This window comes from Sipha flava, unplaced genomic scaffold (genome assembly GCF_003268045.1).
Source record: "Sipha flava isolate LNK unplaced genomic scaffold, YSA_version1 234_pilon_pilon, whole genome shotgun sequence".
Classification (NCBI taxonomy): Eukaryota; Metazoa; Arthropoda; class Insecta; order Hemiptera; family Aphididae; genus Sipha; species Sipha flava.
The window spans coordinates 119,753-147,418 of NW_020272875.1; the positions used below are offsets into that span (position 1 = coordinate 119,753).

A 27,666-nucleotide genomic window follows, 5' to 3' on the forward strand; every position below is an offset into this window, starting at 1 on the left:
GTTGTACAAAGGAAACAGTTAGCGACGGAATCGATATTGATGACATTGACAAACCAGATAAAAAGTTTATAAATCAAATAATTGTGTGCTTTTTAAAGTAAAATAATTTTTGTTTTATTGTACATGATCTGGAAATATTATAATATTTTATAATTTTAGTAAAAAAAAAAAAAAGTTTACCAAACCATGTAATTATACGCTATTCAAAATAATGACTTCATATAGACTCTAAAATTGTTAGAACTGTATTATTAAAATATTCCGTCCGTGTCATACACTCGAAGTCAACATCTAACAGTAGCCGATGAAAATAAAGTTTAGTTGATCTATAGCAGTGGTGGTCAAACTTTTTTTATCTCTCGTCATAAAAAAACAACTTTTTTTACCTCGGTCCATAAAAAAACAACTTTTTTTACCGTGGGCCATAAAAAAATGTATTTTTCAATTTTTTACGTAAATGTACAATATTTCAGTTATGCAAGTTGTGTTGTAATGTAGAATACTTTCGCGGGCCAGATATTAATGATGGCGGGCCATAGTTTGGCCATCACTGATCTATAGTTACGAGTTTTTTCCCGTGCACTACGAACTCGGTAATATTACATTATTAACACTACGATTGAGGCAAACGAGAGCGAATTAAAGGAGTTGCAGGTTTATACACTGTCGACTGGGGCAAGTATAATAATTCTACAATTTAACAATTATTGATAAAGGCAAATTTAATTAAAAAAAAAAAAAAAAAAAAAACAATTATTGTTAAAGTGGTTTTTTCTAAACAGTGATTAATTAGTTTAACATCAGTGATGTGGCAAAAATTCTCAGAGTGTTTCATCCGGCATCCACCAATTATCTGTCTGCTGATAATAACTACTATAACATATTTATTTTTATTTTTTATTTAAATTAATATCGAAATATTACTGGGCCTCACTGAGAAAAACTCGTGGAAGGCCCAAGGTTATCTTAGATAGCAAAATAATTCTTATTGTTTTAGGTACATATTACATTTTTACATAATAAAGACAAATAAGGAGCTTTTTCATAAATAAATCACATAAATAATTTCAGTAATATTGTAACCGTTGTTTAGTGCATTACATACAATACTAAGTCTTAAACATACCATATTCCTATCGGAGCCAATAGGCTATTTTTTTTGTTGAAAATAGGTAGTGGTATATTAACCATATCACTGGGCATAAAGTTATATGTGCGTCCCAAGAAAATAGAAAACTTTTCGTTAACTAGTTTTTGAAGTTCAGTCTAAGGAAAATTTACTAGTACTAATTAAATATAATGCTACCACCACTGCTATTAAAGAGTAAGGACTTGAGAACAACCGACAATTAAGAAAACATAAAGACGCATTGCCGCCGAATGTTCCCGCTCCACGTCATTGAATTGAGTTTCTCGATGTACCCGTAAGACATTTTCACTTTCCGACACCATGTATGGTTTCGTTTCGAATGAGAGAAAATAATTTCGAACGAAAATGTCATGGCTCTATCGATACGCGACTTTTTTTATTTTTTTTTTATTTTTTTTTTATTTTATTTTATTAAGGCGTTCCTAGCTAGAGTAGCTATCTAGGCCTATTTATAATATATACATACAAATTTTCTTACTTACATAAGTGCGATATAAAATACTAAATATTAATTATTAATTAAGTTAAAAAACTAGAATCTTTCTGGTTTGTTGTATTCGATGTGTTGTTGGTTAGTGTTAGGACATTTGATTCGGTCGTGGGGTCTTCCTCTCTTGAAACGGCGAATTTTTGGTGGACTCACACTTAAGTTGTAGTAGGCGGCGCCATTTGAATTCGTAAGAGAATGAAAGAATCTGTTTGATAAATGGTTTATGTGCTCGTCAATAGAAGGGATTTTCAAGTCCTTATGCAGGGCTTTGTTGCGTACGAACCAAGGGGCGTCAGTTATTATGCGGAGTATTTTGTTTTGAAAAATTTGAATCTTGTTTAAGTGACTATTAGCACAACTTCCCCATATAGGACTTGCGTATAATAATAAAGGTCTCAGTACTTGCTTATATATAATAAGTGAGCATTTTTTACTAATAGTTGATTTTCTATTTAATAATGGAAAGAGAACCCCTAAACGTTGATATGCTGCTGTAGTTTAGCCGATATGTGAGGCCACCAGCTTAGTTTCTTGTCGAGGATAACGCCCAAGTATTTTACCGACGATTTCCAGTCAATTGGCTCGTTGTCGAAATTAACTGGTTGAGGTGTTGGTGTTCTGCTTTTCGACTTTTTTTAATACCGTGTAAGAATTACGACCTATCGGTCTTACGCAAATACAATGATTTTTAACCGACGCGCAAAGCTGGTCATACTACGTTTTCAAACATCATCAATTCGATTTTGTTCTATTCGATCTGAATTCCATACAGTAGACTCGCGTGTATTATTATTTTAGACCATTATACAGGACAAAAACGTCAGTTGTTCGTTTTGAAACAATGCACATATTTGTATTGTTTAATAAATGTGCATTCAATGAAATATGTATTAATGAAAAAAAAATAATAATAATAATAAAATAATGACCTTAACGCGTCTGTCCTACAGATTCGCGCGAATATGAACCAATAAACCGAATTATAATCATTGTGCAAAGCACTGGCATGGGATTTATTGACCGTCGGGAAACCTCCGGGAAAAATCTACAACCTTCGTTCGGCTCAATGTCACCGCCTGTTTTGTAGGTATAAAACTCAATCGCACCGTGCCGCAGTTCAGTCAGAACACCATGTACTCGAGAGCAACGCAAGCCGTGTGGCTTTTGGCCATCGTTACAAACCATGTTGTGAGTATATATAATGTGATATTATTTCATTTATAAATGCGAGTAAAATCGTAAAAACGATTTCGTTCGGCAACGGCGCGATGTCAATTGAGGTTCCGTTGCGTGGATTTTATATGGATACAAACTAAGCGTTATTTTATTTACGAAGTACCGATAAAAAAAAGTAAAGTAGAACACAATAATTATATTACGCTAATGTACGACGTTGAAGTAAGTATACGACGCAAGGCCGATAATTGTTGATTTTTAATTTTCATATCATTCAGCCGTTCACTAGTATGATCAGTTTGTTCCGCCGTTTTCGTTGAGGATAATTCCATCTGTTTTTTCACTATTGTTTCAGATGTGTCAAGATAAATCGGGAAATAGTGGTGGCGGCGGCGGCGGCGGTGGAGGTGGCAGCGGCGGTGGTGGTTCCGGGTCCGGAGGATCTGGTAGTCATGGATCAGGATCCGGAGGATCTGGCAGTCATGGATCAGGATCCGGTGGTTCCGGATCCGGAGGATCTAGCAGTCATGGATCAGGATCCGGTAGTCATGGATCAGGATCTGGTAGTCATGGATCAGGATCCGGCAGCAGCGGAGGTGAGGGATCCGGGTCTGGTGGCGCCAACATGGGCTCGCAGATGTTCTCTATAGGCGGCATGAACGGTATGCAACTCCCGTTTCCTTTTTTCCCGCCATTCGCATGCGACTTGGAATGTGTGCCGTATCAATTGCAAGTCGTCCAACAACAGATGCAGCAACCGCCGAAAACGACGACACAAGCACCAAGTAAGCGTTAAAAGCTTCGGCGCGACATTTCATCGAGTACGGGTTCGCGTTCGGAGGGTCGAAATGGACCTGATTGTTATTAGTGACGGGAGGGAGTGAGGTTAACGGGGATGGATTACGACGGGTTAAGAGTTGTACACGTTCGTGCACCGAACTGTTCGCTCTTCCGGACTCGGTCGTAACGAAAGGTTCGGCCGAAAACCGTTCACGAGGAAGTTTCGTTTCGTCCATCTTCGTGCCCAAAGGTCTAATGCGAAATCCGATCAGTCGATAGAGTTCAACCCCACATGATGGATGTTAAGATCGGCCGACCATTATCGTTACCATGACTTATGGAGTAATCTCTACACCCATCCAACGCGTCGGGAAAGCGTTTCGCGATACGCGAGCGGCGTCGCTGTTTTCGAACATTCCGACAACGTGTACATAATTTTCGTACGCCTGGCGCGTGGTTTGTAGTGTTTTGCGCACTGGCGCGTTCTACGCGAAAAAGGGTTCGATCGAATAACGCGTTGTGTTTGTCCATCACGTAGACGCCGTGAACCGAATTGTAACGGTAAAGATTGTAGCCGACAAAAAACGAACGAACGTTCACGCCGGGTTAGGTTAAATAAAATAAAAAAGAGGAGTGTTGATGTCGGCAACCAGACATCAAGCAAGAGTGGTGGGTACACGTTTTGGGTCTGGCCGTCAGGATCGTAACAAGGGGGTGGCGAGAGGTGCAATTTCTGGGAGAACGCAAAAACGAAAAATCTTGCATTTAATGTTAAAACTACAGCGGTCATTGTCGTACATTTTGTTTACGAAATCTTTAACATCATTCATATTAACTAAAGCAATCATTGAAAATAATATCTAATAAGAATAATATTTTTAAATTAAAAATATATAAGGGCGCGATGTTCGGTTACTACGGTACTGCTGACCGCCAACAACCGGAAACCGCGATCGGTCGCACATCCGTTGCGAACGTCGGATCCCGTGCGCCACACTCGTGAACGGTGCTGCAGCGGATCCGGAAGGGATGAGAAATGCATAGACGGGGATATTTTATCATATCCCAGGGGTGACTTAACATTTTGTCTTATCCGTTAATGTAAGCACACGTTTTTAGACGCTTCAACCAACTGACTCTAGTGACTACTCCTACTTTATTCCAATTGAGGCACCAAATATATGTGTACAAGTAATAGGAACATAATAATAAAAAACATTGAACAGCTACTCGTTTTATTTTAATTGTAGAAATCTATTCATTTATTAATGACGATAGTCCGTAATTATTCCAGACCATTCTCGCGCACCGACAAAATAAAATAAAAATTATAAATATTAAACATTAAAATACACGATTTACTCCTGATGACCTTCGATTACGTTCAGGGAGGCTTATGCTCTCCTAGTACCCCTCCCCCCCAATATCCGCTTTTGGAGAGACGAGCTCACCGATCGAATGTTTCGAATGTTTCAGCGACACATCCGCCGACGACCATGAAACCCGTGATAACGACGCCGGTGACTACGTACACGCAAACGACGTACATGATGTACCCGAACTGGTAAGCATGACCACGACTTCGGTGTTCCGACGGTAGTCCGTTGTGCCGTTCCCTAATCGATCGACAACAATTCTCTTTTATTTTTATTTTTTCGTTTCGTTCGTCTTTCTACGGTTCAAAAACGCTACGGTGCCGTTCGTAAAAATATTTCGATACACGTTTTCCACATCAAACCGTATACCACATTGTAACACGTTAACAACTGGTAAAATGTTCCGTTACCGTTACGAGCAATGCGAAAGTTCGCTTCCTCCCCCCAAGTGTTATTATTATTATTTTGTGTTATCAGTACTCACTGTGCGCGACGTATTTCAGGTGTCAAGGCTGGTGCAGATTTTTCTATAAACCACAGCCGCCGGTGTACTACCAGCCGAATTGCCTGTTGTTCTCGTGGATGGGATTAGGAATGCAAAGCGGCATGGGAATGGGGATGAATGGAGGCATGGGAATGTAGGCACAAACCGTGCGAAGAGTACCCCGCGAGCGGCCAACCCGTTTACGGGACCGTCGCATTAATTTATTAACTTTTGTACACTTGCACCTATTGATATGGCAATAAAAGAAAAAAGAACAATTTTAAATAATTTTGTTTTATTGTTATTTTTAATAAAATCATTTTTTTTTTTTAATAATCATTTTTACACTTTACTATTCACGAGAACAATCGAATGATATGAATCCTTAAATCGTAAGAGCAATTCGTGTCTATATACAAAATTAATATGTTTTTGTATATATATATATCAATAAATAATATTTCACTAGGTAGTTATCGATTAATACTAACGAGATATTGATTATAATAATTGTATTTATTTATTTATTGTTTTCTTAAAAAAGGAAAGACGGTGAGATGTCACGTGGAAATTTTCTTAACTAAATCAATGAAAATAAATTAACAATTATCATTTATAATAATATTGTAGTCAACACCAAATAGTTTAACTTATAGAAAATAATTATAAGTAGAATAATTTAAAAAAAAAAATAATAATAATAATAATAAAAATATCGAACAAACAAATTAATATCAGAACAAAGAAAAAAATAACAATATCTATTATTTTTGAAAAATTTTGATTTGATTCCACAAAAAAAAAAAAAAATAAAATAATCAACTGCCTAAGGTACAACAATAATAAGCGAGTGAAACTTAATAGAATAGTTTAAAAAAATGTAGAGTATTTACACTAAACGATTTGTTTTTATTTTATACATATTATTTTTGGTGCAATTAGGTAGGCTTATTTTAGTACATTCATTATCGTTCTCAGTCCGTCACTGAGCCATCATTGTTCAACTGACTAGTCACAAACATTCCGAAAAAAAGAAAAAAAAATAAGTAAAAACTCCTGTTTTCGAAAAATCTTAACAGTTCATTTGTATATGTATGTATGGAATGTCGGCGACACAATATACTAGTAGCCGCATCGGTGACTACACTGATGATGATGATGATTCAATAACAGTTACAAAACTTTTTCAAACCTACTTATCTAGTGTACGATTTCATTAAAACTACAAAATATTATACAAATAAATATATTTAAAAATTACAAAATTATAGTAGAATAGGTACTCATTATTTACACTAATAATAATAATAATAATAATAATAAGTAAAAGGTGTAGAAACTAAACGGACCGTATCCTTACATCGAAGTGAAGATATATTTTACAATCAAAATTATTTGATTTAATAAATATACATAGATTGCTTCGAGAAAGAAGTTTTTCCATATTTTTTTTTCTTTTTTTAAAGATATTAGTATCTTAGTATCTAGATTTACTAGTTAAACGAAATAAATCAGGTTGATCCGTTTGGTTTCATAACACTTTTAATAACACTATAAGTCTTATTTTAACAGGTCTCAAATGGTTCCCAATGGTTTTCGGTTCGAATATTATAATTATAGTATCATATTATAATATATGATATTATTTTTTTATAAGTGAAAAAACTTTCCCAAGACTAGAGACCGTGATAGACTAGAAAAAATTGTTTACATCGTGGAACTAAGAAATTGTTGACGCTGCATTTAAAGATGTGACAGTCTTTCTAGTTATTTAAAATTGTTTTAGTAGAAGTTTTGTTTTTTCACACTTACATTAAATTTAAACAAAATAGTAAGTTATAATAAAGAAACTATATATGATCACAAAATAATAGGACCACTCGAGTGATACAAATCAAACAATTTTTGCATGGTTAAATCTAAAAAATTGCACATTTTTTATATTTATATATATATATATATATAATATTATTATATTATATAATATATAATATTTCAAATAATATATGTATATGTATAATAACTATTTACAAACGGTGTGTACAAAATGTTATAAAAAATTAACTAAGTTATAATTTGTTACTCACGGAGGTCGCGGTAACATTTCGTTGGCCTAATCTCTAAAATTCGTTGTTCCACGATTTCTCTTCCTTAACACTGATTGCTTCTTGTTCGTGTTCACCATCTGATTCTGGTTTCAAAGAACTGGCTTCGGAAGGTGTAGATCTGCCAGATTTGTCTTCATCGTTAACATCCGACGGTTCCACCCGGACGGTCTCCGATCGCCTTCTTTCGTTACAGCTGTCAGTCGCTTGCATCACACAAACCCCGTTTATGATTACTTCGGACTGTTGTTGTTGTTGTTTCTGCTCGGACTGCAGCCAATCGGGATTGACCCATTGCGGAGCCGCTGGTTTTCGGCGAGAGCTGCCAACCACAGGTACGGCCGGGATTTCTTCGCGCGGCTCAGACTCCTCCGATCGGCTGTCTTCGTCGTCAAAGTCGGTGTCCACTTCGTGTTTGACACTCAAATCCAACCCGGACATTTGTTCGTCCACGGTCGCCGATGATGACGATGTCAACATTGGTATGAAGGAAGAGAGATCAGCGCCGTGTTGTAAGTAAGGGTTGCCTGCGTTGAACGGAATCGGTAGCCCGCCAAAGCCAAGTCGATGGCTCAAAAGAATTCTGAATTGAATCGGATCGAATCCCGGACCGTTTTGTGGTTGTTGTTGCGAATCAGAATGAGGTGATTGTTGTTTGATTCTCATTCTATGATTATGGAACCAATTGGTTATTGTCCTAGTTGCCAAGTTCAACTCGGATGCAAGGAACTCGATAGTACCGACACTTGGGTATTGATCTAGAGCAAACGCTAGTTTCAATGCTTCTTTTTGTTCATCCGAAAACAGAACCTGAAAACAAAATTAGGAATTAATCGAATGTTAATTTGTAATCATTTTTAAAGATGTAACATAAATTATTGAAAATTATACTGATGCTATTTATTTAATTCTTACTCGTTGTTTTTTTGCAGCAGATGGAGGACTGCTTGTGCCACTGTGATAAAAGTCAGAAGTGTCATTTGAAGATGTATCACTTCCATTGTCTTGCTGACCAGATCCTCTTCTTCTTTTATTCATTTCTCTACGTTCACTTTTGATCGCTTGCAGTCTTTCCACGTTGTGTTGATCGGAAAGCCAAAGTTGCATTCGAATGAATGGTTCACGACCCTTTATACTCAACATATGCCAAGGTTTTGGTTTTGATAGTAATTCGCTGACTGATCCTTGAGAAAGTCCCAAAACGGCTTCACCGAAAATCTAAACATTAAAAAATATTAATTTCATTGTAAGGAACATTTATTTAAAAAAACCTTAATAAATTTATTTATTTATTTTATTTATAAAAATATTTATTTCATGTTTTGTTATTTTTTTATTTTTTATCAATTACTTTTTGTCCAATATTGTTTGCAAGCAGAGCCTCTTTGATTTTGGTAGTGATCGTCTGCGTGTCAAGATCCTGTGTCAGAGCAGCCATTTCGTAGACTGAAGGTACGACAGGAGGTGGGTGACGTGTTCCAGAGTTTTGGAAAGCTGCTGCTACGTGTTGTAACATCAAGTTTTGCGGAATTCCATTAGTTGGGATCGGACTTGCTTTAAGTTTATTTTCGCTGACCATCATAGATGCCAGTTGACTTCCTGTTGACATCAACGAAGAAGCAGTAGATGAACTTGCGTGATGATGACCACCTGGAGACTGGAGTTGGATGTGATGGTTGCTCGGTGATTGCAATGAAGACGCCATATCAGAGTCTTCCGACATTGTCGTGGATGTATTGCACATTGAGGTAAGTATATGATGATGCGGTGTTTGACGGTCCACGTCAGCACTAACTTTTAAGAGATCGAGTGGCGAAGGTGTCATTTTACCACCAAAAGTGTGTGTTGATTTTACTAAATTCTGGTTCATAGCTGTCAATTAAAAATAAAACATAAATAAATATTGAATATTGAAATATTTGTCAATAATAAAAAAATAAAAATTAAATAAAAATTAAAAATTATTAAATTATCAATACTTGTAAATTAATATTTGAATAAATAAACTAATAGGTTGTATGGAGAAATAAACGAATAAATAAATAATCACGAAACCGGTCGTACTTTACAAATATTATAATACTCCAGGCTGAGCATTTATTTATTTCTATACATAAGCTATTTAATTATTTATTTATACTATTTGTACATTTAACTAACGTTTGAACTGAAAAGTATTATACGTACGACTTGCTCCACCATATCCTCCAGTTCGCATTAGCTTTTCTGGTGCTATCTTGTACTGAGAAGCAACTAATTTATGCACAGCTTTGTCGTCTTCTAAGAACATTTTCATTCTTATAAATGGTTCTCTTCCTTTCTGTGTCAACATATGCCATGGTTTTGGTCTAGCTAAGAGATCGGACACACTTCCTTGAGAAAGACCTAACACGGATTCGCCAAACAATCTCTGACTGATAGAGAATTGACTTAGTTGCTCTTTGACTTTCCTTACAATTTCTTCGGTATTCAAATTGTTAAATTGGTCAAACTGCTGTTGAGTGATTGGTGGCAATACAGCTTTCAGAGGTCTCTGTGAAGGAGAATGGTGGTGTGGAGTCGCTGGTTGAGATATCAATGCATTTGTAATTGAAGCCATTCTTTGCAGTGGACTGACGGCAGCCGATTGACCGAAATCTTCGGGAGGTAGAATGTTATTACCTAATGGAGAGCTAGCTGAACTTCCCACAGATGATGTGCCACCTGATTTGAATAAGTATAAATTAGAGTTTTTTTTTTTTTTAATATTAATTATTTTAAAATGTAATAACTTACTTTGTTCAGTTTTAGGACGAACTAGTGAAAAAGCACTTCCCGCTTGTTTCATCGCTTCTGTTACAGTTTCAGACTCCTTGTCAGACACTTCAGTTCCATTAACTTTAACACCGAAATCTTTACGTTGTGCAGCAAACGAATACATATCCTTTCTGTCTTTTGGTAATGATAAATCTTGAGCCATACCGTTTCCTTGTATGGTGTTGTTATTATTGTTGTTATTCGACATGGCCGCAACAGCAACTTGTTGTTGGAGAGCTAACAATCCTGATAATTGGCTTTGTGGACAGTTTTGTAATTTTGATTGTTCACGGTGAAAAGCATCCAATGCAGTCCGGTAATCATCATGGCTGCCAGTATGGTTTCCAAGAAAATGCGGGAAAAGCCATCTAAAAATACTGTTGTCGTAAATTATACTTAACCATCGATGTTTATTTAAAAATATTATTAAAACTAAACTTACCCTGCAAATGGTTGTTCACCACTTCTCATGGAATCTTCCAAACGTTTTCCCATAATTTTTGAAAGCTCTTCTTGGTACAGTCTGGCCACTTGTTCTTGTGGTATGTCTTCTTTGGATCTTTGTCTGGACGGTGAGGTACTCTGTACGAGAAACATAAACGATTTATAAAGATAAATGAGCTCGTAACAGTGATTATTAATATAAGCTTACAGTTAGTTGGTTTGGCGATGTACTGTCGTCATTGCTCTGGGTATCGTCTTGTTGATTTGGTTTCATCATTTGACTAGCTTCGTTCAATATGTGCACAATCCTTTCATCGGTGACGTCGTTTTCAGTTCTTCCCATAACCGCCGGTATGCCAGAGTCTTTACCTGCAATCAATAAGTACAAGGAGTTCTTCTTCGACAAACCCTAATGACCTATACCCAAAATGACGGTAAAATGAAGGGACATTTTCCCCTGTACTGTTGTCAGTACAATAAACACACTAGAATTAGTTTGCATTAGTTGTACCGATAGTAAAACTGTACGTTTATACGACTTGACAAAGATTTATTCCTTTTTCACATTGGTATTTTCCATGGGTTTATGGTGACCCCATTGACCACAATTGTTTAGAGGGGTTCTAGCGGGTTTCGTGGTTTTAATTAGTACCCCCAGATTACTTCATCTACTGCGTGAAACAAGTACTTAATTGATTTCGGACTTTTGACCCCTCGTGTTTGCCTACTTGAATGGTCTTGATTAATGGAATTTCTCGAGGGTAAATTAACTATAATCGCTTCGTAACACCATACCTTTTTTCGGTATCAGCGACTTGAGGAGCATAACCGCGTTCTCGTCACAGGCCCATGCATGCATTTTCCTGTAACTATCACGTCCCTTTTCGGTCAGCTTGTCCCACGGCTTCGGTTTTGACAACAATTCACTGACAGTCCCCTGAGAGAGTCCGAGAATATACTTGGCAAATAACCTCTGGCCAACATTATGAATCGATAACAGTTCACGCACACGACGAGCTATATGTAACGTATCCAAGTTCTGTGTGGAATACTTGTCCATATTATATCTGGAATTTTTTAAGTATTTTAAATCGTATTAGCGCCGTTAAAAAAATGTGAAAAAAAATTTAAAACAATTTAACGTGACAATAAATTGTTTTATTTTTACAATAATTTATGTTTATATATACATACCTTAGCATTTCCTGGAGTCTAGCCTCCATTGGGTCACCTTTTGGTATGAGTGATTCACCGAATCGTCCGACCATGGTACAATCACCATCTCCAAATCGATAAGGAGACCTGTGATCAAACGGCGACTTTATTGAGTCGAATCCCAAAGCACCAGCCGGTCCTAATATGTTATTGTTAAGTCCAACGTTGAGACCATAGAGACCATTTATGAGGCCCGCCGAGATGTTGTTGTTGTTGTTGTTGTTGTTCAACTGAGACGGATTATTGTTATTGTTATGAGGAGAACTGCTGTTCAGTCGTGGTGAACTGTTCGATTCGCTCGTGGGCGATTTGCATGGCGTCCCGGACCTACTGGTGGATCGTGGTGGTTGAGCCATGTTGGTCGGTGAATTCGGTACCGGAGAAGTGCTCGGAGGTGGCGTTTTGACCGATTCTAGGCCAGGAGATTTTTCATCGCCTGAAAATAAATTAAAAACATTTATAAACATAAGGTGATATATATATATATAATTTTTTTTGACGATAAGCGTATTGATAATGTTCATATAATTAAAATAACAATTCTCGAGGCCTCCTCCCCCTCATTTCAAGAACACGTCTAGACTTTTCCTTACCGGTAGTGTCATGTCGGTTTGGAGAAGTATAGACTTTCTTTTGTTCAGAATTAAGTCGTTCGAGGGATCTTCGCCAGTTCGCCACGATCTCTTCACCGAGTATCGGGCCGAACTGTTCGACGTTTTGGAGCCCGGGAGGGGGTGGGGCCACCGGAACTGAAAAATCATCTGTAAGACAGACAGACGGCCGTTTTAGCGATACGATTCGTTTATGTGTTACCAATAATCGGCGGATGATAATGATAGTAATATTAATATATTTGTAAAAAAAAAATACGGGTTCACTTACTTTGAATGTCGGGCACAGGACTGCAAGACGACCTCTGTTGTGGAGGTGAGGTTGTGCTTTGTGTGTTTTCAGATTTTTCGTTGTTCGGCGACTTGTTATTACGGTCGTCGGAACATTCGGTGGCCTTCAGTACACTGGAGGAAAAAAACAAATAAAAAATAAATACATATAATTAAATAAAACAAATCGAATAATAGTCTTTTTTTTCAGAACCGTAATATTCTAGTTTATTGTTAAAAATCATTGAGCAAACAAATATTTCACTAACGTTATGACTCTTTTACTGTGTAGGACCCCCCGCTGATGTCAGAAATAAAGATGATTCTGTATCGATAACCATCTCTCCGTTCCAAATAATTAATATCGATGACATTTCCTACTTCATCCTTGCATACCACATTTCATTTTAATATAAACTAGTTTGTATCCACATGATCGTATAAAATATCGGCATTGATGTCAACGATTTTTCGGTCGGTTATTATTTTTATTAAAAATAACATATGCGTGTTTCGTTATTAACAAGCCTTGTTTTATCTGTTTAAAATACTCCACTATATACATATATGCGTGTATAAGTGAACGAGCATGGTAAATATTATAAGATTGAAGAAAAAATAAATAAATAATAACGAAGAATAAATAAAAATACGACTGATGCCCACGTCTTCAACGATGTACAAATATTATCGTGCACAGGAAATATTGTGATCGCGGGATACAGCGCATTAGTCATGTTTTTGTTGGCTCGAACAAAGGCCGTTTATTACATTACATACACGCATATATAAATATATGTTCAATATGTTGTGTACAACATACAGTGTAGTAGCAGTATCACAGCGAATAAGTATTTATAGTGATGTTGCGCATTGGAACCGTATCACCGGGATTGAACGGGCTTGATGAACATAATATTAAATTGCTGGATGCAAAAATAAATAAGAAGACTTGTGAACGATTATGAAAAAAAAATTAAAATATTCTTGGATCATAAAAAACTGTGTAATTTGGCCGGGATGCCAAAAATTAAACAATTAGTGTAGATTGAAAATGTGCCAAGAACAGAAAATTAACGTTTTCAACTTTGAGATTTTTGTCACGACAATCCTTGCGCGCCTTGTAATCATTTATTCCATCGAATACTATAAACATTATTGTCACTCACCATAGCTGTCTTTTGACTTCTTCGTAGTCCCTTTGGGCGTCCAGTCTGGCTTCGAGTCTCATAATGTGTTGTCTTTTGTCGTGTAACTCTTCTTCGAGTCTGGCGATCTCTTTGGCAGTGTGTTCTTGCAGTTTGCCCATGCTCGATTGCAATCTGCGTACATCCTCCACCAATTGTGAAATCTAAAGTATAATTTGAAAAAAAAAAAGAAAAAGAGGGTGGTGAGTAAGTTTCGTATACGAACGAAATCGATATCCAAGATGGCGTTTTCACCAAACATAAGGGGCCTCAAATATTATTGTTTGTATAATTTGCATTAAAAACCCGTTAAGAGCGTCCCGGTTAATTACTGAAACCGTTGTCGCCGCCGATAGCCATAGCAGATAGACACGAAACAGAACTATTTACCTTGTGCGTATACGCATATAAATAATTTTTTTAATTATCATAAAACTTGTGCGAGTGTTCGATATCAAACCAACAGTAATTACATTATTATTATTATTACAACAATTCCTCTTTCTCTTATTAATTTTTTAATTTTTTTTTTTTAATTTTAATTTTAATATTAACGGCCCGTAACGAGATACATTAAAGGGATCCGAGTGTGCTCTGTTTTCTGAAAGGTCCCCCTTCCAGTCCGTTTCCGTAATATCAGTAGAAGTAGTGGTACGCAACAACAGTAGTGTTAGTCGGGAGGAGTTCCACGTGCAGACAGACAGACGTTTCCGATTTTCTCTTCAACAATTATAGTCATTATTATACGCCGTCTGTATCCATCAGGATTGATTACACTTTTTTTTCCTCACCCTTTTATTTTACCACGCGTATACCGAGCTTAAATAATATATGCGATGGGTGTGAAAACAGTGTACATACGCTTTTTCCATTAAACGTATTGAAAACCCATTTCATGAGCGTCCAAACACAATCTCGAACATATCGCTACTATACATGTATTACAACACAGTTTTCGCGCACGCTGCCCGAGACCATATATTCGAGCGGAATGAAAAAGAAAGAGAGAAAAAAAAGCAACAATCATAATAATATACGCGTAACGTATTAAAAACGATTAGAGGTATATTTCTCGAACGAATAAAGCGCACGAACGTCTCCCGGACGCTTGTTCGCGGTCGGTATCAACGCCAGTAAAGATGATAATGGAATACAAATGTTTGTATAATTAGATAGAACACCGAACGGCTAGTGGGACGTTGTACATGTATATATATATATATATACGTATATGTATGTATATGTATGTATATCGTTTTAGGTTTTATGACGACAACGAATGGGAAAAAAAAAACAGATAAAAGTGTTTGTCCGATTATGCATTACCATTGCGAAGGTAACGTGTACATAGACTGACGTGTAGACAATTAAACGTTATGGCAAACAACGAAACTTTACAGAGAAGAATCAAACATGGCCGCCGAAAGGATGCATCAAACGAGTCTCATTAGACGGTGTTCCGATGTATAATGTTATTATATACGTGTATATTGAGTAATGACCGAAAGGAAAAAATAAAATAAGAAAATCGTCCACATCGATATGTATACACGTGCGTGCGTGCGCGTGCAACAGCGTACACAGCAACCTAAAATTATTACACACACACACACACACACACACAGCTCACATGAATAAACATCACGCGAACAAGTAGTTATGGCGGGGGGTCCACGGCGATGGAAGCAGCGTGTATTATGGTATTGTAGTGAACGTACGGCGGCCGAGCACATTTTGTAGCGGTCGCGGTCGTAGTGCAGTAGTATTAGTAGCTGTGGTGGGCACGCGGTACAGAAACGTACGAACGCGAAGGAAAATCGTATTAAAGCGAAACAGAAGTCGTTGTTCGGGTCAACCCGTAATTTGTTCCAATTGACTAACCGCAATAAATCTTGGGATGTCAAAAAATCATCGGTTTCCTGTTTCCTGTGCTTTTATAAACTGTGCGCACGTATAAAAGCGTCGGTAATATTTTCCGTCTGTTAATATAATAACGTCGATATAATCCGAAAACCGTCTAAACTACAAGGTCACCTTGACGAGTCCGCCGCCGTCGCCGCGCTGAAACATTATTTAACGACGAATGGTGTTGGCGACGGCCTGCAGCGAACCAATCAGCTATCGTACAATATACGTTAAGTTACAATGAATCGCGCGTTACGTATGCGAGCGAAAATCACGACTTTGGGCACCACCATCACGTCGGTGCGTTCGTTGGGGTGAACGCTAAAATACGTACATCCCCATCCCCCGTGTGCGTGTGCGTGCGTGTGTGCCAGAGTGTTTGTTTGACCACCCTCAAAAGAAAATGATTATTTTGCATATCGATTCCTACGCGTATGTACGATGCGCGAGTACAATTAATTTCGTACGCACCCCAACGCGGAGCACACCCCCGAAACGTTGCATCAGGGTCGCGTGGGACATTATACACGATTCGCAAGTATATCTAATTATGGAAAAAAATATGACCCACGAACCGCGTCCCCCGCAGATACCGATTCGTATACTTGGAGTAGAGAGTATGAGAGCGAGAGAGAAACAGAACCGGTTATATTTAAATCGTCAGATCGACAAACATCATCGGGCGCATAATACCGGTTATCGATCCCATGTGTAACGCAATAACGGTCATTGTCATTGTTCGACGCGATTTTTGAGAGGATCTGTGTGTGCACAATAACGAGTCGCGCGTACACGTAATATCGAGCCTATACATAATAGTAATAATAATAGTAAAAATAATAACAACAACAATAATAAGAATAGTAATGAATAATACATTGTTTAGATACTCGTAAAGTTCTGTGATATTATTATTTCAGATTTCCTATAAGTCTCTACATTTTTCGAGCATTGTTTTTCACTCGTTAAAGTTTTTTTTTTTTTATAATTATTTTATTTTTAATGCATAGCGTACTATTGTTGCGCGCCGCTTGTACGTGTACCAGGCTCGTTTGTTCGCGATCAACCGACCGTGCACTGTTTGGATACATGCGTCGTCCTCCACGCGCGCGCGAACGTCTGTCGAGGAAAAAGACGCGTGTAATTAATTCGGTAGACTCGAGTAAACAATAAATAAATGTCTGCACGCGGGTGTCCGTGTGTGTGTAAAGCCTATTTTAATTGTGAACGTAACGGCGGCGAATATGAGCGTCGACTATATTTTCTCGACAGTTTCGACGTTTAAAACGACCCGCGAACGCCGTATAACAATATTGTCGTATTAATGCCCGTTCGGCACGATATTATGTATAATTATAATATGCTCGCGGGATTCCATATGGCGAAAAAAACCCGAATTCGTGGGACCGCCACGGGTCCTGTGTATGTTCATTAGCACCGGATGAGATCCTTTTTCTCAGGGTCTCTCGTACGCATACACGAACACACACACTCGCACACCCCCGCAACCGCATTCTCTGTCGACGAAAACGCCATCGCACCGCCGACGGGGGTACGTTGTGTCCTTTTTTTCCCCCTTTCTTTCAACCACACGTGGTATCAAGTATAATATGGTATAATTATACGCATTCGATATATACCACCCCCGTATGTATATATAAGGTTTACGTCGGTGCAATAGAAATATACGAGTATATAATATGCATAATGCATACGTGATTTTGTGATGCTGGGAAAAATCGATCGACGGGGAAAGGGGTGGGGTGAAAATCGTTTGTAACGAATATTCTTGAGAACCATGCGAGCAAGTCGCCAGCCAAATGACCGCGATCGTTTAACGGCCGATCTCCTTACACCCTTTTTGTCTATTGTCCAATAATGCGCGCTCGAGGCGTTTGATGGTTTTTAATTTTCAACTCGATTTTGGGATTTTGCCACTATGTCCAATGGTTTTCAGTTACCTATGTCTTCACCGTCAATTTTTACTTTGTTGTTATTTTTACGTCCACTTAAACAAAAGAATCACATTTATTTATAAATATTATTAAAACGAATGTAACGACTTCGGGCGATTTTAAATGTCGTCGTTTGAAGTCGGTGCCGAGTGCTAATTTTTAATTTCCCGAGAACATCAAAGACAGCAGGCACCCGAAAATGACGGATGTTATGCAATATTTTTCCATATAACGATTGTTGTGAATATAACATTTTAACGTTGGCGAATATGCTTATTCATAAATTATTACTATTACATTATTACATACATTTATCTATTTAATATATATATACCTGTAACCTGTAAATATTATAAACACATACATTTATAGATGTGTTCGATTCATAAGATAATATAATGTGAATTATATAATATTATAATTTTGCAACAGTTACTTTTCTTCATTGTTTATTATTTTGTGTAACAATAAGATTCGCGTTAATAAGAGATACTGCCGGCGAAAAAGAGATGATTCACGAATAACGGGTATACCATGTACATATATATTATAATAGGGGAAAACATGGATCCGACTGGGAAGAAAACAAAAGGCGACCGTGGTGTAGTGGAATACGCCGATATTGATTATATCGACAAGTACCGATGAAGGGATTGGGAAATCGACTGATGAACGCGCGTGTGTATATGCGTCTGGCAAGGCCGGCGGCGGTAACGGTGTTGGAGGCATTAAGATAACGGTCGCCGGAGCCTGCAGGGCGAGTGATTAAGCCTTCCTTTCCTTTCTCTCGCCTGCACACACGCGCCCATCTCCGTCCATCAGTTTCCGTGCTATACACCCTCTGCTACAGGGACAGGCATATAAAAGGCGAAGGAGTGTGAGGACGAAGGAGCGGTAGCGCCCTGACAATTAGACAGATACGGCAAGTTTAAACCCTTTTCTCCCTATACATATTCATCCCTCACGCGAACGCACGCACACACATCCATATACATACACATACACACACCCACACCCGCACACACACAACCCTACTGATCATCACACTCTTGCCGCCCGTCGAATATTTCTTCTACCCATCATCCCTATACATATATAAATATATACACACACATACACGCACATACACATATACATATAGCAGGCCCGATCAATTCGCTCTCATGCAAAACACGCCAAGTAGTTTTAGATATATATCCCTCGCCTTTTCCATCGACGACCCTCCACTACCCATTCTATACCGCACCTTTCTTCTCTGTTCACCACCGCCGACGCTACCACTCGGAACCACTGTCAATCCTTTGCACGTGTGAGTGCATGCGAGTGTGCGTGTGTATATGTATATATATATATATATATATATATATAAAACAAAAGCACATTCGTGACGAAACGCGGGCAGGGAAATTCGATTTTATTGTGTATTACGTCTTCCGGTTGCGAAACGGGGATGCACGGACGGTAGTAGTTGAGGCACGTGATGACGGAGAAAGGGTGCCGGCTTAGAATATTTGTCAATAGCGTGGTAAAATTATTATATAATATGCATAGATACGTGCAGATATATTTACTTAAGTAGAACGAGAGAAAGGGAGACGGAGAAAAAAACAACGACGTGAGTTTTGTGTAGTGAGGTACATAATATACGAATGTCGTTGCAAGTTATTATTTTATCAGTCGAGCCAAATAGGTACGCACTACACCGATGATTTATCAAGAAAACAAAAATTATTATGCTACACGCTATTCGATATATTTTGTATACCAAGCGTCAGCGGTGGTCCGTGACCTTTGGGAACGATTTAATTATTTTATTTTAGCCGAAACACAATAGAAACCTTGACGGCAATGACAGGACCTATTGCGAAATAATTATTACAACCAATAATAGAAATATTAATATATAAAACTGGTTCTGAAGAACTAAAACATGTATGTCAATATATTTTTTATGTGTTTACCATTTATGTTTATAGTTCTATAATTATGTTATAGGAACCAACACACGAGACAAGAAAAGACGAATACTTAAGTCGTTGTTATTCTTATGATTATTATTATTTTAGGTTCTTGAGAAAATAGATAAAAAAAATATTACCCTTCAAAATCGTCAGAAAAACTTGTGTAACGATCGCTATATCATAAATAACTTATATGCGTAGTATATCAATATGTGTATTATTTGATAAGGCACTTCGTCCCCCTCTAGTCTTCTTTACCATATGCCTATGGCCAATATCAAATATATGTAAGAAATGGTAGTTCGACCACGACGATTGTGAATAAACTCCGTATTGTTCTTATGTATAAATACATACTCGTCAGTTATATTAATATTTTATATATATTATATAATATTTTTATATTATATTAATATTTTTTTTAATAATTTAACTGTTTGAACCATTAAATTTATTCGTAGTGTTAAGATCGAAAGGACTAGAAAACTTCCTTTGAGTATTCTGTATTTAACTGGTCACTCCCGACCACGTTATATTTGAAAGTGGCTCGTGCAAAATATATAACACATATATACATTTCTGTATTTAGTATTTAGTAAATTTAAATATCAATCCCTCGAAATATTTCATAATAAGTTTTATGGTAGGGTCGATAATTGTTAAGCGATATAAATCATAATATATCAATAAGAAGCTATGAGTGTACATTGGAGTCTTATTCTTATAAGAAATTTCAATTTATTTTAAAAATATTATCATCTCACACGTAGTTATTATAGTTTCTAAAGGATAAAGTTCGTATGAAAATAGATACGAATAAATATTCATTTTTTATTTATCTTTCTTCGCTGTAAATAATTCCAAACGAAAGTAAAAAAAACAAAATTAATCAAAAGTTATCTTATATGTAATCGGGTTTACGTTGAAATAATCGTTCGGTACACACGTACGTAATATATAATACGTGTGTGTGTGTGAGAGACATTAACATAATACGAATGTATAGCGAAACAATTCGATTTCGTCAGTGACACAGCAGTGTATTGTTTTTCTGCGCACACATTCGCCCGGCCCGAGGGTGGAGGTTTGATCCGACGTGCGTGTGCGAAACGAGGGGGTGGATTTCGGTAAAAAGACATTATTCAAATGTACAGCGAGAACAAGAGTGGTGGTGTGCGGCGACGTTCGGCGAAGGAACAAATGTCGAGCAGTACACGTATTTATCTATACACATGTGTATATAGACAAACCGACCGGCAAGACCTCATAGTGAATAGTTCGCGTTTATACGCGCACCGTGTGGTATACGACCACGACCTACTACCTATTACACACACACACGCACACGTATGATCGAGAAGACAACCAGTTTAACCAGTTCCTCCCATAATAGTACGATTTTTTTCTTCCTTTATTAATATTATTATTATTTCATTTTTTTTTATTTTTTTTTTTTTATTTTATTGTACGTCCATCATCCGACTCGTATACACATCATTTACAATGTATGTGCGTGTATGCACATTATAATAATATAGTCAATCCATTGATTGCCTATACGCGTTGACCAAGTGTGACGAGAACGTGTGTGCGCGCGTGTGTGTGTGTGTGTTGTGTGTGTGTGTGTGTGTGTGTGTGTGCGCGCGTGTGTGCGTGAATGCGATTGTGCGCGCACAAGTTTTTTGAACGCATCCGGTTTTTTTCCTCACATACGCGCCATGTTTCGTAACGCCGGTGGTGATTAATATTTATCCGATGTTTACCGCTTGTAAATATATGTATCTATAATGCGCGTACCAGCGTTATCGTCGAACACCGGTACGCAACTACGCTAGGCGTACAACCCGTGTACACTCCCTCCCCTATTCCCCCTCCCCCCGTTAATATATTACCTCGTTCGTCGAGTGCCGAATTTATGTGGAGCGAAATCGCAGACGAGTGTAAATCTTACGCGTGGTAACAGATTAGAACCGTGGCGGCGGTCTGAAGATATTATAAAACATATTACAATATACAGTGCCCGGTATAATGGAGGCAAGGTACGTGCGTAAATTCTGAACACGTCAGCGCAGTGCCATAAAACGAAACACGCGCGAATCGTAAACGTAAAATATGGTTCGATTCACCGATGTCGTAATTTCGTAAAACGTTGTTTTCCACGCTAAAAACCCGTACGACGCGTCTACGGCATCGCGCGCCGAATCACATAATTAGAGGCGCGCGTGGTCATCGTTCCGATGTTCATTGTACGGCGAGCGCAAAGAGATGGCGATGAGACGGTTTTCAAATAACCCCGCACGTAAACGCGATTTAAGGGCGCGTGCGGTACGCGTTTTTTCAACTCAACGCGTACTGCAAAAACGAATAATTATAATTTACGCACTATTACGTGAATACGTGCATCGTGCAACCACGAATACATTGTCGATGCAATCAAGGTCGACACAATAATTACTCGTACGGCCGTTTCGTGCAATAACCCTTCCACAACGGTTCAATGGTGAAAAAAAAAAATTCTTTGCCCTAACCTAACCTAACAACGGTGCATAACTTTTCGAGGGCAACAGTCTCGGAGCACATCAGCTCCCTTATCCGTTCAAATGTATTATAACATCCGACACGTTGCTTTCACGCAAACATGACACTTTTCATTAACAGCTGCGTACGTCTAGATAAATTATAGCGCTGTTTTCGATCGTTTTTCTTTTGTACCGTTCGTTATTAAAAATTGTTTATATATATTTACTCGTATTATAGATTAATAATATTTTTGTGTACAATTTTCGAGTTTTAAGTCAGACGGCGCAACCACCTCACGGAACATTCATCAGCAGCTGATACAAATAACACATGATATTACCGAACAATAGTTATACTATAGTATATATACATGGAAATTAAATTAACTTGGTGCATTCCACTTTTGATCGAAGTTTTTATATGCTACGCGATTAGACATAATCATTTTGCGGCGTATGCGAGTGCAAAATATTTCAGAACTTATATGAACATGTATATTGTAGACAGTGAATTGGCGAGTATCGGTTTCTACGGTCTCGCGTATACACACACACACACACACACACACACACACTTGTATATATATTATGCAATGGCGAAGGTGAGGCGGGTTCGACAGACGGGAACGGGTAGAGGTAAATACGCGCACATATACATGACCGAGTTTACAATCGTTATGAGGGTGAGGTTTTGACGGACTTCGAAAAGGATCTCGGGGATCGAACGGATATGTACGATGGCGGTGGACGCAGCGAAAAGAGAGAGGGTGCGTGGCGCGGGCAGTGCGTGCGTGTGTGTGCGCGCGCGAGGAGATGACGACGATGGACGACGAAGGCTCTAGGACGCTCGGGTACCGAAGAGGAGGGGGAGGATATGAAATATGAAATTTCGTAATTAGAAGCCCCGTCTATAGAATCGCACATATATATAAATATGCATACGTATACGGTGCTCACGAGACACCGACAGAGAGCCGGAAAGGGTCGGAACGAGACGCGCGTGATGGGGAGAGCTGATCAATAATTCAATCCCGTTTTAAAGAGCGGACCCGTGCGTATGTGTGTGCACACACACACGTGTGTATGTGTGTGTGAGTGTGGGTATGAGATGCCGAACCCCGGAGATATATCTTCAAATCAAGATGGCCGCGTCAATCGTCTATTGTTTTAATAGTTGCCCGTAGGTGGGAGTTACCCCTTTCTCGGTGAACGGGACCGATAAACGGGGATGAGGAGATGTAGACACGGTGGTAAGTGTGTGTATGTGTGTGCAAGCACTGGGTATACAGCGGATGAGAGGATGCGAAGTTCCGAACTCGTATACACACGTATGAATGTACACGTGTATATAAATATACGTGTGCACACACACGCATACGCCGTACACGTTATATGTGCCCATCTATCAACCCTCATTTTCTACCCTTCGGCGACCACTCGTCATATGTGCGTTTATACGTTCGTGTGTGTGTGTGTGTGGTACACGTATTGTAAAGCAAACGTCGGCGGCGGTCGGCGAAGAAAATCGGCGGATAAAGGAGAAAGAGAAACCATAAATATAGACACGCGGCTGGTCTGCAGCTCGTATGCATGATATATGTTTGGGTATGAAGTGACGAGTAGGGATCGTGCACGTTTTGATATACGTGATGTGTACTCTACTATATCAAATTAATAAATTATATATTATTATGGGTTTACTTATATAGGTATATATATAAACACACACACACCTGCACATCATTATACAATGTACACTAATAACCAGTAAATTTGACCAACGATATTCGATGTGTATTTAATATACATATATACGTATACGTTAGAATAATACAATTTTTCACGTTCACGAAGCGATGATTTTCGTACAAGTTTACGCGCAAACTTTCTTTATTTCAAATACAATAGATTTGTAGCACGCGGTACAATTATTGAAATGAAATAAATCTAAAAGCCAAGGTAAAGTGCACCTAACGTACTCGAGTGGTTTCAAAAGAATGCTTATCAAACTTATAAATAAGGGTTTGCAACGAGCTATACGCACAGACGTTTATAAATTTATCATCGACCGGTGTTAAATCACCATCTTGTAATTAATTTAACATCAGTTGATAGCACCAACTTTGGTAGTCAAATTAAACGTGATTAACGAAAGCTAATAGCACTATGTCAAATAGTTACAAGTTTCTCGGGAAGTTTCGAAACGAGTGCCGCGATCTAATAATTCTCGGCATGACCAACATTTTTGCACGGATCGGCATAATCGAAGTGGATACGGATTGTTACACGTCGACATAGTAGTGCTCGTAAGATTGTCGATGTCTTTTTTTTTTTTTACATTTGGACAACATAACGGATTCAATAATCAATTTTTACAGCTACAAATTTTTTTTTTAATTTCTAAGATGCACGTTAAACGCTTCGAAGCCTTATTTAAATATGCTATAACGTATACATAATTGTACACGGAAAACAACTAAGTCGCCGCGAAACGACGGGTAGGTAGGTGGTAGTTTGTAGCGGAATGGACGGTGACAACAACCGCGCCCGATCCCGCTCCTGTCGTCATCGTCGTCGTCGCAACTGACAGTGACGGTGGTGGTGAAGTCGTTTAACTAATTTGGCCGCGCACGGAAAACCCTTTGAGCGTTTAAACACTCGGAAAACCAACAAATAATCGCATGTTTGCATATCAATCGAAAAAAAACATATTATATTAAAATTGCACCGCTATAGATGAGTGTATACAAAACAACGTGTGCATTATACGAGTTTGTATTGATATAGGTACCTAAGTATAAAAATCAGTAATGTTAAAAGATACGTATAGGTGTAATGCTCAGTGGGATGTTTTAAATCAAATGTAATATTTAAATTAGCTACCGATCACGAGAAAACATTGCGAAAGATGAATATTTCGTTGCAGGAGTCGTTTTTTCTGATCTCAATCGTATAACTTTCGATCGTTTTCGCAACAGTCAAACGTGATCGATGCTTTAGCACGAATGTCCTGTTTGCAGCACCAATGTGGAAATATTCGACAGCTATTCGCGGTGCGCACCGATCGCTTTGTACACACAGCATACACATGTATAACCGTTTGTAATTATACATCAATATATACAGGCAAACCAATATACGATGTCACAATAGAATACAGAGTGCGCAAATAGTGTATCAATTGCATGTAACAACACGACGTTCCTAGAAGTTAATAATATATGCACGCGACTTTCCGATAAATTATATAATGTGATGATGATGATGATGATGATGATAATACGACATTATCGTCGGATGAAGAATGCACAGAATTATAATGCAGCCGGTATACCTTTATACACGTATACGTATATGTGCACACACACGAACACATGGACTATTAAAACACTCGTGCGCGTTGTGTCTGCGCGGCCATTAATAGCTCGCAAGAGCCTTCGGCGTGGGTGGACGAGGATATCGGCGGAGGGGGGCGTATACATAAGTCTACGATTTCGGTCCTTCGCATTTCCCGTGACCTCATCACTACCACGCGCGTTTATTATGAGCGTATATATGTAAATACACATAATGCGCGTTATACTGCCGGTCTATATAATATATGTATAATGAGTATACGGCGCGCGTGTGTGCGTGTCGTGCCGGTCGAGCGAATTCGATTTTTAAGGGCCTCGCCCGATCATATCAGACCCTGACGGCGACGACGTACACAATAATAATAATAATAATAACGCATATACAACGTGGTGTAGTGCACGTTGAAAATGCAGATGTAATAAAATCAATCCCAAAGTTCTCCGCCGCCGCCGCGCACAAGACTTATTATGCGTCCAACGTAATAGCGTGATCGGACGCGAAACGGAAGGAAATTGCGTGATAGAAGTGGAAAATTTATACCGTTACCTTTTCCCCCTCCCCCCGTCCTTTTATACATACGATAAACCCTTCGTCCTCGTGTAGCCTTTCCGCGCGTCGCTCACTCTTGTACGCGCGTACACACAAGACCACCGAGCGTTTACCTTGTTTTCGATTCGATGGCGCCATTGGTCTCTATATATAAATATATATTTATTTTATAAGACGTGTACTCGACGTTTTCGTATTACGATGAGCGTATTTTTTTCGGTAAGAAAAGTTTTATACTTTGTTTACGTATGTGTACACCAATATGCCGTACGCACGCATACTAATGAATATGTATATAATAGTATTGCGGTATGAAACGGTTGTTGCAGGAATTTCCGGGAGGTAGCTTTATTTGTGAAAAAAAACGTAATAATAAAAAATAAGAGAATAAAAAGAAAAGGGGAAAAAAACGAGGTGTTTGAAAGGTGATAAAACATGAGATTATAATGTGGAAGAAAACATCATCCGGTATACGCGACGCGGTGGCGGACAAATATTTGAATAAGAAGTGTTTGAATAATATTAAAAGAGAGAAAAAAAACCGACACGAAGAGAGCAAATGCCGGAAGTCGTCTATTGTACGCGCACCGTATTATTACGTATGCTTTTATTATTGCGGGCGCAATAAACGCTCGTCGTAATTCGAAGTGATAAACTGTCATCGCGCAATATAAATATATGCGTATACGTATTGTATATAATTTATATATTTATTCGTAATTTATCGTGCACTCTTCGCACAAACAAATTGGTACAGCTGAATCGTGGATCTGAGAAACTAACGCATACCTATACGCGTATTGTGTTGCCGAGAAGAAAAAAATGCTCACCTCTTTTTCCTTGGCCGAAAGTTCAAGTTCGGCGGGTGTTTTGTTTTGGTCCTCGGTGGATTCGACGTGATTGCTCAAAGGCGTGGCCATGGTCATGACGTTCGTGTCTTGTGATTTGTTGTTGGTCAACTGTTCTTTAAGGGCAGTCACTTCTTTCTCCGCCAAAGTAGCTCTCTGCAAGCGAGGGGAAAAAAACATAAATTAGAAATATATAACAATAAATATATAAGTATTCGTTATTTTTGCACACGCATATAAGTATGGTAAATAAATATACGGCGTATACACGTTGGAATCATTATTGTATTATTCGAATTCCGGCTCTATTACAACGCAACAATACGCAGAGCAGCGTCCTGCGAACAAAATCACTGGTATCCGGTCGGTCGCACTCTCAATCCACTCTTCGCACGTACACGAACGTAATATAATTTTGCGGAACTCGTACACACCGGCGGATTTGAACGAGACGTAATAATAATGTTGTGCCGCACAGTCACACGCTC

At 38.3% G+C, this 27,666-nt stretch overlaps 2 protein-coding genes across 5 annotated transcripts in view; one reads left to right on the forward strand and one right to left on the reverse strand.

The window, feature by feature from the left end:
* Positions 1-2,763: 2,763 nt before the first annotated feature.
* LOC112683750 (acanthoscurrin-1-like) lies at positions 2,764-5,744 on the forward strand. Its single transcript, XM_025554909.1, has 4 exons — positions 2,764-2,828; positions 3,172-3,601; positions 5,073-5,160; positions 5,476-5,744. Exons 1-4 carry the CDS (start codon positions 2,772-2,774, stop codon positions 5,612-5,614), a joined length of 714 nt encoding a protein of 237 aa, XP_025410694.1. The 5' UTR covers positions 2,764-2,771; the 3' UTR covers positions 5,615-5,744.
* A 1,714-nt stretch (positions 5,745-7,458) lies between these two features.
* LOC112683751 (homeobox protein cut-like) overlaps positions 7,459-27,666 on the reverse strand; it is a 34,167-nt gene continuing 13,959 nt past the window's right edge. Inside the window, exons 3-15 of one of the 4 annotated variants that reach the window (XM_025554911.1) lie at positions 27,161-27,334; positions 14,067-14,248; positions 12,899-13,032; positions 12,610-12,777; positions 11,996-12,452; positions 11,597-11,868; positions 11,010-11,164; positions 10,800-10,939; positions 10,337-10,734; positions 9,749-10,264; positions 8,913-9,433; positions 8,477-8,779; positions 7,459-8,371 (exon numbers count right to left, since the gene is read on the reverse strand). In XM_025554911.1, coding sequence (XP_025410696.1) covers positions 7,577-8,371; positions 8,477-8,779; positions 8,913-9,433; positions 9,749-10,264; positions 10,337-10,734; positions 10,800-10,939; positions 11,010-11,164; positions 11,597-11,868; positions 11,996-12,452; positions 12,610-12,777; positions 12,899-13,032; positions 14,067-14,248; positions 27,161-27,334 — 4,215 coding nt within the window. In that variant the 3' untranslated portion in view covers positions 7,459-7,576. Of the gene's footprint in view, positions 8,372-8,476; positions 8,780-8,912; positions 9,434-9,748; positions 10,265-10,336; positions 10,735-10,799; positions 10,940-11,009; positions 11,171-11,596; positions 11,869-11,995; positions 12,453-12,609; positions 12,778-12,898; positions 13,033-14,066; positions 14,249-27,160; positions 27,335-27,666 lie in introns of all 4 variants that reach the window. The other 3 variants (XM_025554912.1, XM_025554910.1, XM_025554913.1) reach the window with 3 other exon arrangements.

Coding starts and splice junctions, on each gene's coding strand:
- LOC112683750 (XM_025554909.1), top strand. CDS start 2,772: ATGTACTCGAGAGCAACGCAAGCCGTGTGGCTTTTGGCCATCGTTACA. Junction 3,602..5,072: donor AACGACGACACAAGCACCAA/GTAAGCGTTAAA, acceptor CGAATGTTTCAG/CGACACATCCGCCGACGACC. Junction 5,161..5,475: donor TACATGATGTACCCGAACTG/GTAAGCATGACC, acceptor GACGTATTTCAG/GTGTCAAGGCTGGTGCAGAT.